Source organism: Drosophila nasuta, chromosome 3 (assembly GCF_023558535.2).
Source record: "Drosophila nasuta strain 15112-1781.00 chromosome 3, ASM2355853v1, whole genome shotgun sequence".
In the NCBI taxonomy this organism is placed as follows: Eukaryota; Metazoa; Arthropoda; class Insecta; order Diptera; family Drosophilidae; genus Drosophila; species Drosophila nasuta.
The window spans coordinates 35,921,285-35,931,311 of record NC_083457.1 but is presented as its reverse complement, the minus strand read 5'-3'; the positions used below and the strand labels follow the sequence as shown (position 1 = coordinate 35,931,311).

General features: G+C 39.9%; 2 protein-coding genes across 2 annotated transcripts; both read left to right on the top strand.

The window, feature by feature from the left end:
* Positions 1-144: 144 nt before the first annotated feature.
* Positions 145-3,166, top strand: LOC132790833 (uncharacterized). Its single transcript, XM_060799546.1, has 5 exons — positions 145-293; positions 353-1,416; positions 1,471-2,270; positions 2,328-2,539; positions 2,914-3,166. Exons 2-5 carry the CDS (start codon positions 642-644, stop codon positions 3,023-3,025), a joined length of 1,899 nt encoding a protein of 632 aa, XP_060655529.1. The 5' UTR covers positions 145-293; positions 353-641; the 3' UTR covers positions 3,026-3,166.
* Positions 3,167-4,401: 1,235 nt separating this feature from the next.
* Positions 4,402-10,002, top strand: LOC132792608 (alanine--glyoxylate aminotransferase 2, mitochondrial). The gene is given in 6 exon segments (XM_060802040.1): positions 4,402-4,632; positions 6,685-6,991; positions 7,204-7,570; positions 7,572-7,997; positions 7,999-8,283; positions 9,577-10,002. Coding segments are annotated over 6 exon segments (1,551 nt in total). The 5' UTR covers positions 4,402-4,610; the 3' UTR covers positions 9,721-10,002.
* The last annotated feature ends 25 nt before the right edge of the window (positions 10,003-10,027 follow it).

The following is a 10,027-nucleotide window of genomic DNA, read 5'->3' as shown; positions in this document are numbered from 1 at the left end:
AATATAAAATAATCATTATTTAGTTCTTATTAAAGTCTCATGTGCTTGTGATTGTTTGCTTATAAATTATTTGTATCTAAAGAAGAAACGAAATAAACTATATAAAAATGAATGTTCAATTTCGTTGAAAACAGTCAAATTATGCACAACTGCTTTGCTTTAATTTTCCGTTTTTATTAAATACTAGAACAGAAGTATCGAGTAGCAAGAGTATCGATAGTAAACACCACCAGTGTGTCCTAATTATTTGATTTTGTCACAGAACCGATCAGCTTAAATATCACTTATGAATGGTAATTAAATTATTCGAAATTTATAGATTTCTTAAATAAATATTGTAGAAATATTGCAGAATTTACATTTTGGCAAAATTTTCAAAATAAAAGTCTATGTTAAAAATCAAAGATACGGCCACACTGGTCGCCCACCACTAAGCAACAACAAGACCAACACCAACAACATCAGCAGTGAAAAGTCGGCAGAGAAATGCAACTCAAAGTTAACTAAATTTACAGCGAAAAAAACAAACAAATCAGAAACAGCACAACAAAAGGCAATACAAACAAACGCGGCACACACCAAACTGCAGCAAACAACACGGAAAGGAACAAACTAGTTCGAGTGTGTGTGGCACAATTTAAATGGCCAATGGCAATGGGAACAACATCAATACGGACGATGCTGCGGCAGCTGCTGCTGCTGCAACAACGGCAACAGCGATATCAACAACGACAGCAACAACAGTACAACTTCAGCAACAACTGACAGGCGACGGCATTGGAGCCTGCGGCGATGCCAAGCAAACAACAGCAGCAGCAGGCACCCGAGTCAATGATCTGGTTGCGGATTTGTGGCTAAATGGAAGCAACAGCAGCAGCAATCGGGGGGATTACACAAACATTAGAGCCACAACTGCAACAGCAGCAGCAACAACAGCTGCCAGCAACAGCACAGCGGCGTCTTCAACCTTCTCATTTAAGCATTTCCTTAACAGCAGCGGCACAGTCACCGCACCCAGCAGCACAGTCACCTCACTGGATGCTACCACAGCAACATGCGGATCGAGTGTCGCCAGCACAACGACTGCGCTGCAAACATCAACGGGCGCCAGACCGAAGGTGCCACAATCGGCGTCTGTGAGTCACATGCAACCGGATTTGAATGGCAGCTGCAACAGCAGCAGCGCCGCCTCCAAAATGAAACGTTCGCCACGCTTCAGTTCTTTCGACTCGCAGGCGAGTCTGGCGGAGTATGCGGCATGTGGTAGCAACAGCAGACTGCGTCCCGATCTGCGATTGGAGGTGGAACGCAGCGGCGTTGTGTTGCACCACAACGATGACGCCGATGATGATGATGATCATGTGGGCTTGGCACAGGTGCGCAACAGTCGCCTCTACGACGAGCGTGTGGACGATGGTGAGTATCCCATGGAGTAATTAAAAAAGCTTATGTTTAATCCCTTTCTCTTAGATATCTTTCCATCGGCTGCCTCCAATCTGCATTCGGGCAACTCGCGCTACGTACCCCGCTCCTACTCCAGCTACGATATGCCGCCGCCACAGTCAACGTCGTCCTCTTCGTCGCCACGTCGTCGTCCTGCCTTGCGTCCCAATCGCTTAGTGCTCGCTACGGCACCCAAAATGAAGCTCGATTTGCCGCTGGACACGTCAAACGTGGCGGCTGCAGCGTCCTCGGCGCTACCCGATTTTGTGCAGGATCATTTGCCGGATGCGTGGTGTCAGGCTGCTGAGCCGCATCTCAGCGCATCGCCACCCAACTCACCCCTAGGCGCTGCTGAGGCGCCCAGCTGCAGCGGCGCCATCGCTGCTGCTGCTGGGGCTGCTGTCAATCCTCTACAGCTACCCAGCGCAGGTTTGTCTTGCTCAGCTGTTTTGCCCGCTGGCAATGAAGCTGGCGGCGGTTCAACGGGCAAAATGCTGCCTGACTTTCTATCCGATGGCCCCATTTTGCACTCATCACAGCGACTGGCAGATGTGGCCATCGGGCTGCCCTCCAATTCCATAGATTCACCGCCACAGGAGTCAGATGGCGGCAGCAGTCTACAGCTGTCGTCGCTGCGGCAGGAGAACGAGCGACTGCAGCGTGAGCTGCAAGAGACGCGCGTTGAGCTGAGCAGCCAAACTAGGCGAGCACACGACTGTGAGCAGCAGCTGCTCGCCTTGACGGATGCCCGGCGTCGGGACACATTGGCAGCGGCAGCGCACACACAAACCACACAACGCTTGAGACGACAAGTGGCCCAACTTGAGGTGAGTTCATGAGTTTGTTGTATTGCGTCTTATACTTAACAAACGACTTGTTTGCAGGCGGAATTGTTTGCTCTGCGAGATGGCGCCGGAAGTGAACAGCTGCTGGGTGGAGGAGCAGCAGCGGGAGCCGGTGCAGCACCAGTGATGACGCCGGGCAGCAGTCACAGCCACAGCAGCAGCGGTGGCAGCAACACATCGCGTCCGTCCAGAACGCATCAATTGTCGAGGGATTTGCTGCGAGCCGCTGACAATGCCGAGCAGAACTTGAGGTGAGTTTAATAGTAGGAAAGTAGTCTAAAATGCTTGAAGTTAAATGTGAACATAAAGAATAGAGAGGGAATCAATTAAAAGTGAAAAGATCTACATATAAAACTGCTTCTTAGCAAATTGAAATTGAGTGAAATTGTAGCCTACATTTTTAGATTAAAGGTTTTGAGCTCTTAACTAATTTGTTTACCTTCTTTGATTTTAATTTGTTATTCTACCAAAGTCTAGCTCAAATGAACAAAAAATTATTTAAAAGATGTAAAGGGTTAAATCGGATTAGACATCGAGTAAAGAGTGTTCCATGTTTCAGTTACTTATATTTTAATATTAGGATTAAATCAAACCACTAATTAATGAACTGTTTCTTTTCTCCCAGGCAATTGTTGGCGGGCGTGGATAATCTGCGACAAATGGCCGCCAATCTGGATCATCCGTCGACAACGACGCCTCGAAGTCCCCATAGCGATCCGTACACCGATTTTAATTGATAGCCAGAGTTGTTGATCATTAAATGATGATGCCGCTAATGATAATGCTAATTGATAAATGATAATGTGCATAATAATCGTTTTTAGAATTGTGCAAATTGTGCGTGCTTTTTACTCCCAAAACAACAAAATTTCCTCCCAGTTTTCGTTGGTTTTTTTTTATGTCCGCCCAAAATCGACGATGCCACCTAGCGCTTGTTTTTAGTAACTTATATGCAAATACATATATCTTCTATAAATATATATATAAATATAGTTGTCTAAATTGTTGTGAAGGATTCGAAACTGGATGAAGAGATGTGGCACTTGTGGAGGAGCATCAAAGCGCAGACTCGTGATGTTGTTTGAAATAAATAAAAAAGAAAATATATGATTTATATATTTAAAAATATATAAATATAAATTATACTTTAACAAAATGTGTAGCATACTATATTTGAATTGTGTTGTAAAAATAACAAAATGTTTATATAATTATCAAAAACAATAACAAACAAGCACTCGGCACAGTTGCAGCATTAACTATAAACAATAGTAAAAGGAAAACAATGAATCTGCTAACAAGGGAATAATATTAATTACACATAATTGTAATAATGAATTAATAAGCAAATCTCCAAAACAGTCTAAACACTTCGGACAACACAAACCGTGAATACATATAGTCTATTTTGTTAAAAACAAAATAAATATATAAGTATATATTATATTATATTATATACATAAATTAAATTATATACATACATAAAACAACAACAACTTGTGCACTTGTGTTCGTAGTTTGTGCTTCAACCGCAACCACAACAACAACAAATGAAATAAAATAGTAAATCAAAAACGTCAAATTGTCATTTTTTATAATTACGAATTGCATAGATTGGAGAGTTAGAACGTAGTGTATATATTTTTATATTTATCTATTTTTTTATTTTGGCTTGTTATCTATTTTTTGTACTAACTTAAATCTTGAGTATTGTTTTACTATCTACAAGTTTTTCTATTTCTGATTGAAACTTTTAAGATCTGCATATTTTTTTGGAAAGCATGTTATCTTCGCTTATGTATTTTTTTTTGCATTTCTATTCTTTAAGGTTCTTCTACACCTTCTTACACATTTAAATATTTTATTCCAACTACGATCAATAAAAAGCATAATCTGAAAGGTAATCATCACATATGTAACATAATTTACAAACAGCCTTGACATTGTAGATAAGACACCCAACACTCTACACTCGCTCTCCACCGACTCTCCACGCACTACTCGCTCGCTTCCCCATTCCAGGTGTTGCGGGGGGAATGTTTACTATTCCAGCGAGTGCAAGGTGAAGCGAGAGATGCCGGTCGCTGGATTTCTATTCCATTTCGTTTGTTCAGTGCTCAGTTTAGCTTTGGACGTCGTTACGCGCGGTTCATTGATATTGAGAGGCGCGCGAGATCGACTCCAACAAGTCCCGTTACCCGTTAATCATTGCTTGCCCTACGCACAGCGAGAAATTGTAAATACATTAATCAGGAAGTGCGACGCTTCAATTTGCTGCATTTGCATTAATAAATATCAGGAAATCGTAGAGCACAAAATATCATGATGTCCAAGCGATTGTTGAGTGAGTATAATAAATAGAATAACTATATAAAAATAATGTATATCACATACATATAAAGAAGTGTCTATATAAAATTAAATGCATATAAAAGAGGTGTGTATCTAAACAGATGTTTGCTATGTGACTTTGTTTACCAAAGAATTTCATTTTATAAATATAAACAAGTCCATTTTCTTGTTTGCTGAGATTTATTTTCATTTTAAATATTATTTATAGAAGATTTGATATAGGTCATGAACAGTAATATTTTATTAGTGCAAAGTATTCTTAGTTTTATAAAGTTCTGACGTCAATTGCAATAATTATCAATGATATTTCTAAATTATGCTGCCTTCTTATCAATAAACATAATTTTTATTTTTCTGTACTTAAGTTGCATTTATATATTCAGTTATTTTTGTTTATATATTTATTATATTCGTTTAATTCGAATATTATAATTTCTGTTAAATTGAAAATGAAAATGTCTATGGAATATAGCAATAAAAGAACGTAAGATTCTAAATGAGAAGGTATCCTTAGTTTTTATTGATATATTGAGAAAAACAAGAAGACAAACATTACAAAAATTCTAAGTGCGTCCATTAAACTAATATTGAAATGTGATTTCAATTCGCTCGTTTACTTAGAAAGTGAGTTCTTAAGCGTTAAGTACACCTAATGAAAATGTTTGTCGGCCTTCCTCCACTCTCAGTGGCATTGACCGCAGCAAACTCGAACTGCGCACATAAATCCGGAACGTGATCAGCTGGTCGACACCCAAATACCCTACAACTACTGGAGGTCTAATCACGCCGCCCGGCGTGGACCGTTGACTGTTAGACTGATAAGCGGAGCGGGTGCTGATAATTAGACAGGTGCTGTCAAGTGTTGTTGTTTGCCCAGAGATTATAGGGTTGTATAATTTGTTGTTGTTTTGGAGTGGTGCCGACTACTGGGGGTATTGCTTATCAAGTGGTCTTATCAAAGGAGGCTACAAAGAAAAGTGTGGCATGTTCATGGCATTAAACCTACCAACTTTAAAAATAGAAATGTTTTCGACACCTCTTGAACTAAAGTTAATTTAAAGATTTAATGAACTACCATTTAAGGAAACAATATTTATTATGCGCATTAAACGAAAATTAATTGAGTGCAATTACACTACATTGTTACCGTACCTGTTATTCATGGGGCTAGGCGCTATGATATACTATGTATATGCAGTATGCGATATAGATATAGGAAACTGCGTCATTTAAAATGTTGCGCTGTGCCTCGGTTTCAATTTACTTTGTGGTTCTTTCAAGCGACCCACAATCACACTCACACTTTTCCATTTCAATTTACATTCCCAACAGTCCCACCGCCTTTCCGTCCATCCGTCTGGCTGGCTGGTCACGTGTTCCGGTGTCTGTGGCACAGACAAGTCGCGAGATTATTTCAAATAATCGCGAATCGCATAAATATTAACTACTCTCACACTTGACCTACCTGAAATGGTTGAAAGTATTTATTTTTCAACGTGGGAATAATGGCAAATGTATTTTGGAAGCACTCGTTAATGTGTTTGTTCAGATTATACTAAATATTTCCATTGTTATTTCCCTTATCACCAGATAACTTTAATTTCCTGATTACGGAAAGATAAGTTTGCGTAATGTGGGGTTATGGTTGCTAAGGAATAAATAAAGTTAAGTACAATAAACTTTACGAACCTTAACCCGTTATCCCGATAAACTTAAATTCATGAGTGGTTTAATAAAAGGTTTTTTATACCCGCTACACATAGGGTTGTCCTGTCCGCATGAACACCTAGAGATCACTCGTTATGTTTGCAGGCAGATCAAGTTTGTTTCAAATTTGTTCTACTTATACAGATGTAATTACAGAAAAACAATGTAAGAAACCATATAATAAATATAGTATATTAACTTCATAGAACTAAGAGGTATTTATCAAATATGCCATAAAACATTCTTATTTTTTTATTTTATCCCTTTCATATTATTTCTATAATTATTGTGTTATAAGAACTTCGCTTGACGTATCCCCTTTATATTTTCACTCCAGCCCACACGGGACACGCTTTGAGCCGCGCCAGCTCGACGTTGCACTCGAAGGTGGCGCCAGCTGAGATGACTCAGGTGCACACTGAGATGCCCGAGTGTAGTCACCAGCCGGCATCATACGATGGTCCAAGCTACGAGCGGATTCTGGAGACGCGCAAAACTCACTTGACCCCTAATATGTTGGCGCACTTTAAGAAACCTTTGGTCATCCACACCGGGCATATGCAATGGTTGTATGATCACGAGGGTCGTCGCTATCTGGACATGTTTGGCGGCATTGTGACTGTGTCCGTGGGACATTGTCATCCGTAAGTAGATAACGTTAGGAACAATTTATTACATTTTGTTTAATTAAGCGATTAACATTAACAGTCAAGAAAACTAAGTCTCCTCCATACGAATGTTTTAAATACTTTAATCTCAGAAACTTTTTGATTACAAATTCTTTGATAAAACTACTCCTAAACCATATTTAACCCTCAATTATTTTTTACCCTACTAATTCTCACCTCCTCCACAGCAAAGTAAATCAAGCTCTTGCGGAGCAGACAGCCAAATTATGGCACACAACAAACATTTACATGCATCCTAAGATACACGAATATGCGGAGCGTTTGGTGGCCAAGTTTCCGGGTAACCTCAAGTCCGTGTGTTTTGTCAACTCCGGTTCCGAGGCAAATGATCTGGCCATGCTGTTGGCACGTCTTCACACCGGCAACCAGGACATCTTGACCTTCCGCAATGCCTATCACGGCATGTCGCCCTACACAATGGGACTCACAGCACACTCCACCTGGCGTTATCCTCTTCCGGGTGTCAACAGTGGTGTACTGCATGTGATGAATCCGGATCCATACCAAGGCATCTGGGGTGGAGCCGCTTGCCGGGGATTCTCCCATCCAGACCACACGCAGCTGCAATTGCCCGCCCTCGGGTTGCCAGGCAGGATCGGAGTACTACAATGAGCTGGAGCAGACATTCAAGTACTCGCTGCCACGAGGCAAAGTGGCTGCCATGTTCGCCGAGTCCATTCAAGGCGTTGGCGGCACCGTTCAGTATCCCAAGGGTTATCTGAAGAAGGCAGCGGACTTGGTGCGCGCCAATGGCGGCATCTTTGTGGCCGACGAGGTTCAGACTGGTTTCGGACGCACTGGCGAACACTTCTGGGGCTTCGAGGGGCATGACTACATACCCGACATTGTCACAATGGCCAAGGGCATTGGCAACGGTTTCCCGCTAGCTGCTGTGGTCACAACTCCTGAGATTGCAGCCTGCTTGGGCCAAGCCTTGCACTTTAATACCTATGGTGGGAATCCCAATGGCTAGCGCCGTGGGCATCGCTGTGCTCGATGTGATTGAGGAAGAGAAACTGCAGCGCAATTCTCTAGATGTGGGCACCTATTTCCTTAAGAGCCTGGCTGAGTTGCAACAGCGCTACGAACTCATTGGCGATGTGCGTGGCAAAGGATTGATGATTGGCGTAGAACTGGTTGCGGATCGGGAGACGCGTGCACCGCTGGCGACGCCACATGTCCTCGAAATCTGGGAGACTTGTAAGGATCTGGGTGTACTCTTCGGACGCGGAGGTTTGCACGGCAATGTGAGTTAAAATTTTAATAATACTTGGTAATCTTAGAGAATAGAAAATACTAATAATTGGCGTAGGAATATTAATTGAACAGATGGAAAAAATTCAGAGATCTCCTTCGTCCTATAAGACTGAATTAACAATTCAAAGTACAAACACTTAAATTTTCTTACACTTAAAACCTTCTTTATATCAGCCTCCTGTCTCAAATTTTTGATACAACATAGTTTTCGTAGCTTAATCATGTAATAATGACCCATTTCCTTATCTTTCCATACTTTAAGTAGGAATTTCTAGCTATTTAAAATCGCTTACTAAAATAAAAGTATGTCTATATTTTAAAACTTTAAAGGACCATATCAGTTGGATAAAAATATTCTTCATATGTCTGTTTGTCTGTCCATTTGTTGTTTATAGAAGATTGATGCTTGGGGATACTTTTGTTTTGTGCATAGATTAAGTTTTCATTCAATTTTTTCCACCTAAGGACTTGCAGCGTAAAATAAAGCTTACAAAAAATAACTTGGGTGCACATATTAAAACATATATTCCAAATAATTCCTACATATTTCATTACAATGGGGAAAGTCCTAAATACTTTAAGAACAAATTTAACGAATAAGTTACAATTAATATTATTTTGTAGCATGTGGTTTTCATCGTCTCACACTTGAAGCATGCAATCTCTACATTTTCCCAAGCTACTAAAACATAACTCGCAATTTCCTCCAAACATATTTCCATTTCTCTGTCTTTTCCTTGCGCCATTCATCGACTGAAACCGAATCTTTTACAGGTGCTACGAATTAAGCCTCCCATGTGTATTACCCGGGCCGATGTGAAGTTTGCGGTGGATGTGCTCGGTCGAGCTATAGCGGATACATTGGCCAAACAGAAATGAATTAATTCAATTGGCCAAAACAAATAGATATACTTACCAAAGCCAGAAATTGTCCAATTATTATGCATTTATAGTTATACTAATAAAGAGAAATTAAAGACTATTCGAAGAATTTAATAATTAGCCACTAAATGGAAAGCATTTTAGGATATTTGTGTAAGATCATGTGAGGTGGAATAACTTGGAGTATGATTCCTATTTTTAATCATAAAATTATTTCCTATACACACATCATCTTTGTACCATGCTCTAATACTACCTTCTACACACTTTTTGGGGTACTCTAACTCCTCATGTTCATATGCAAGTTATCTAACTACAAGTACGTATTGTAATATTACAAATATATATAGGGTTATCCATACTATTTAATTAATATTTCCTTTTCTTTAATTTCCCAACAGATTATTAACTTTAGACCTCCCTTATGCATCAGTTACGACGATGTGGAGTTTACCTTGAATATTTTGGATACCGTTTTCCGGCAACACATGAACAAAAGACACCGCAGTTGGCGCACTGGCCCAAAATTTCGAGGCTTCTATTAGCATTTCAAATATCAATTGAAATTGTAGAGTAGTATAAGGTATATAGTATTTATTTCTTAAACATAACTCGAATTTATTGAGCACAATTTGGAGTTCAGAGAGCACAATTAGAATCTAAGAGCAAACTGTGAGCATTTTACATAACATTCCAATGACAATTGAGCGAGGTATATATATATATAGCTTAAGTGTAATTGATTTATATAATTGTATATGTATGTATATATTTATATTTTAGGCACAGCATTTTCATTAAATGTTTAATAATTTGCGACAATTTCATTTGGTATGTTTTCCATTTTGAATT

Bases quoted from the DNA above. Each gene is read 5' to 3' on its own strand.
- LOC132790833 (XM_060799546.1), top strand. From the start codon at position 642: ATGGCCAATGGCAATGGGAACAACATCAATACGGACGATGCTGCGGCA. The intron at 2,271-2,327 runs GTGAGTTCATGA...ACTTGTTTGCAG, and splicing joins GACAAGTGGCCCAACTTGAG to GCGGAATTGTTTGCTCTGCG. The intron at 2,540-2,913 runs GTGAGTTTAATA...CTTTTCTCCCAG, and splicing joins AATGCCGAGCAGAACTTGAG to GCAATTGTTGGCGGGCGTGG.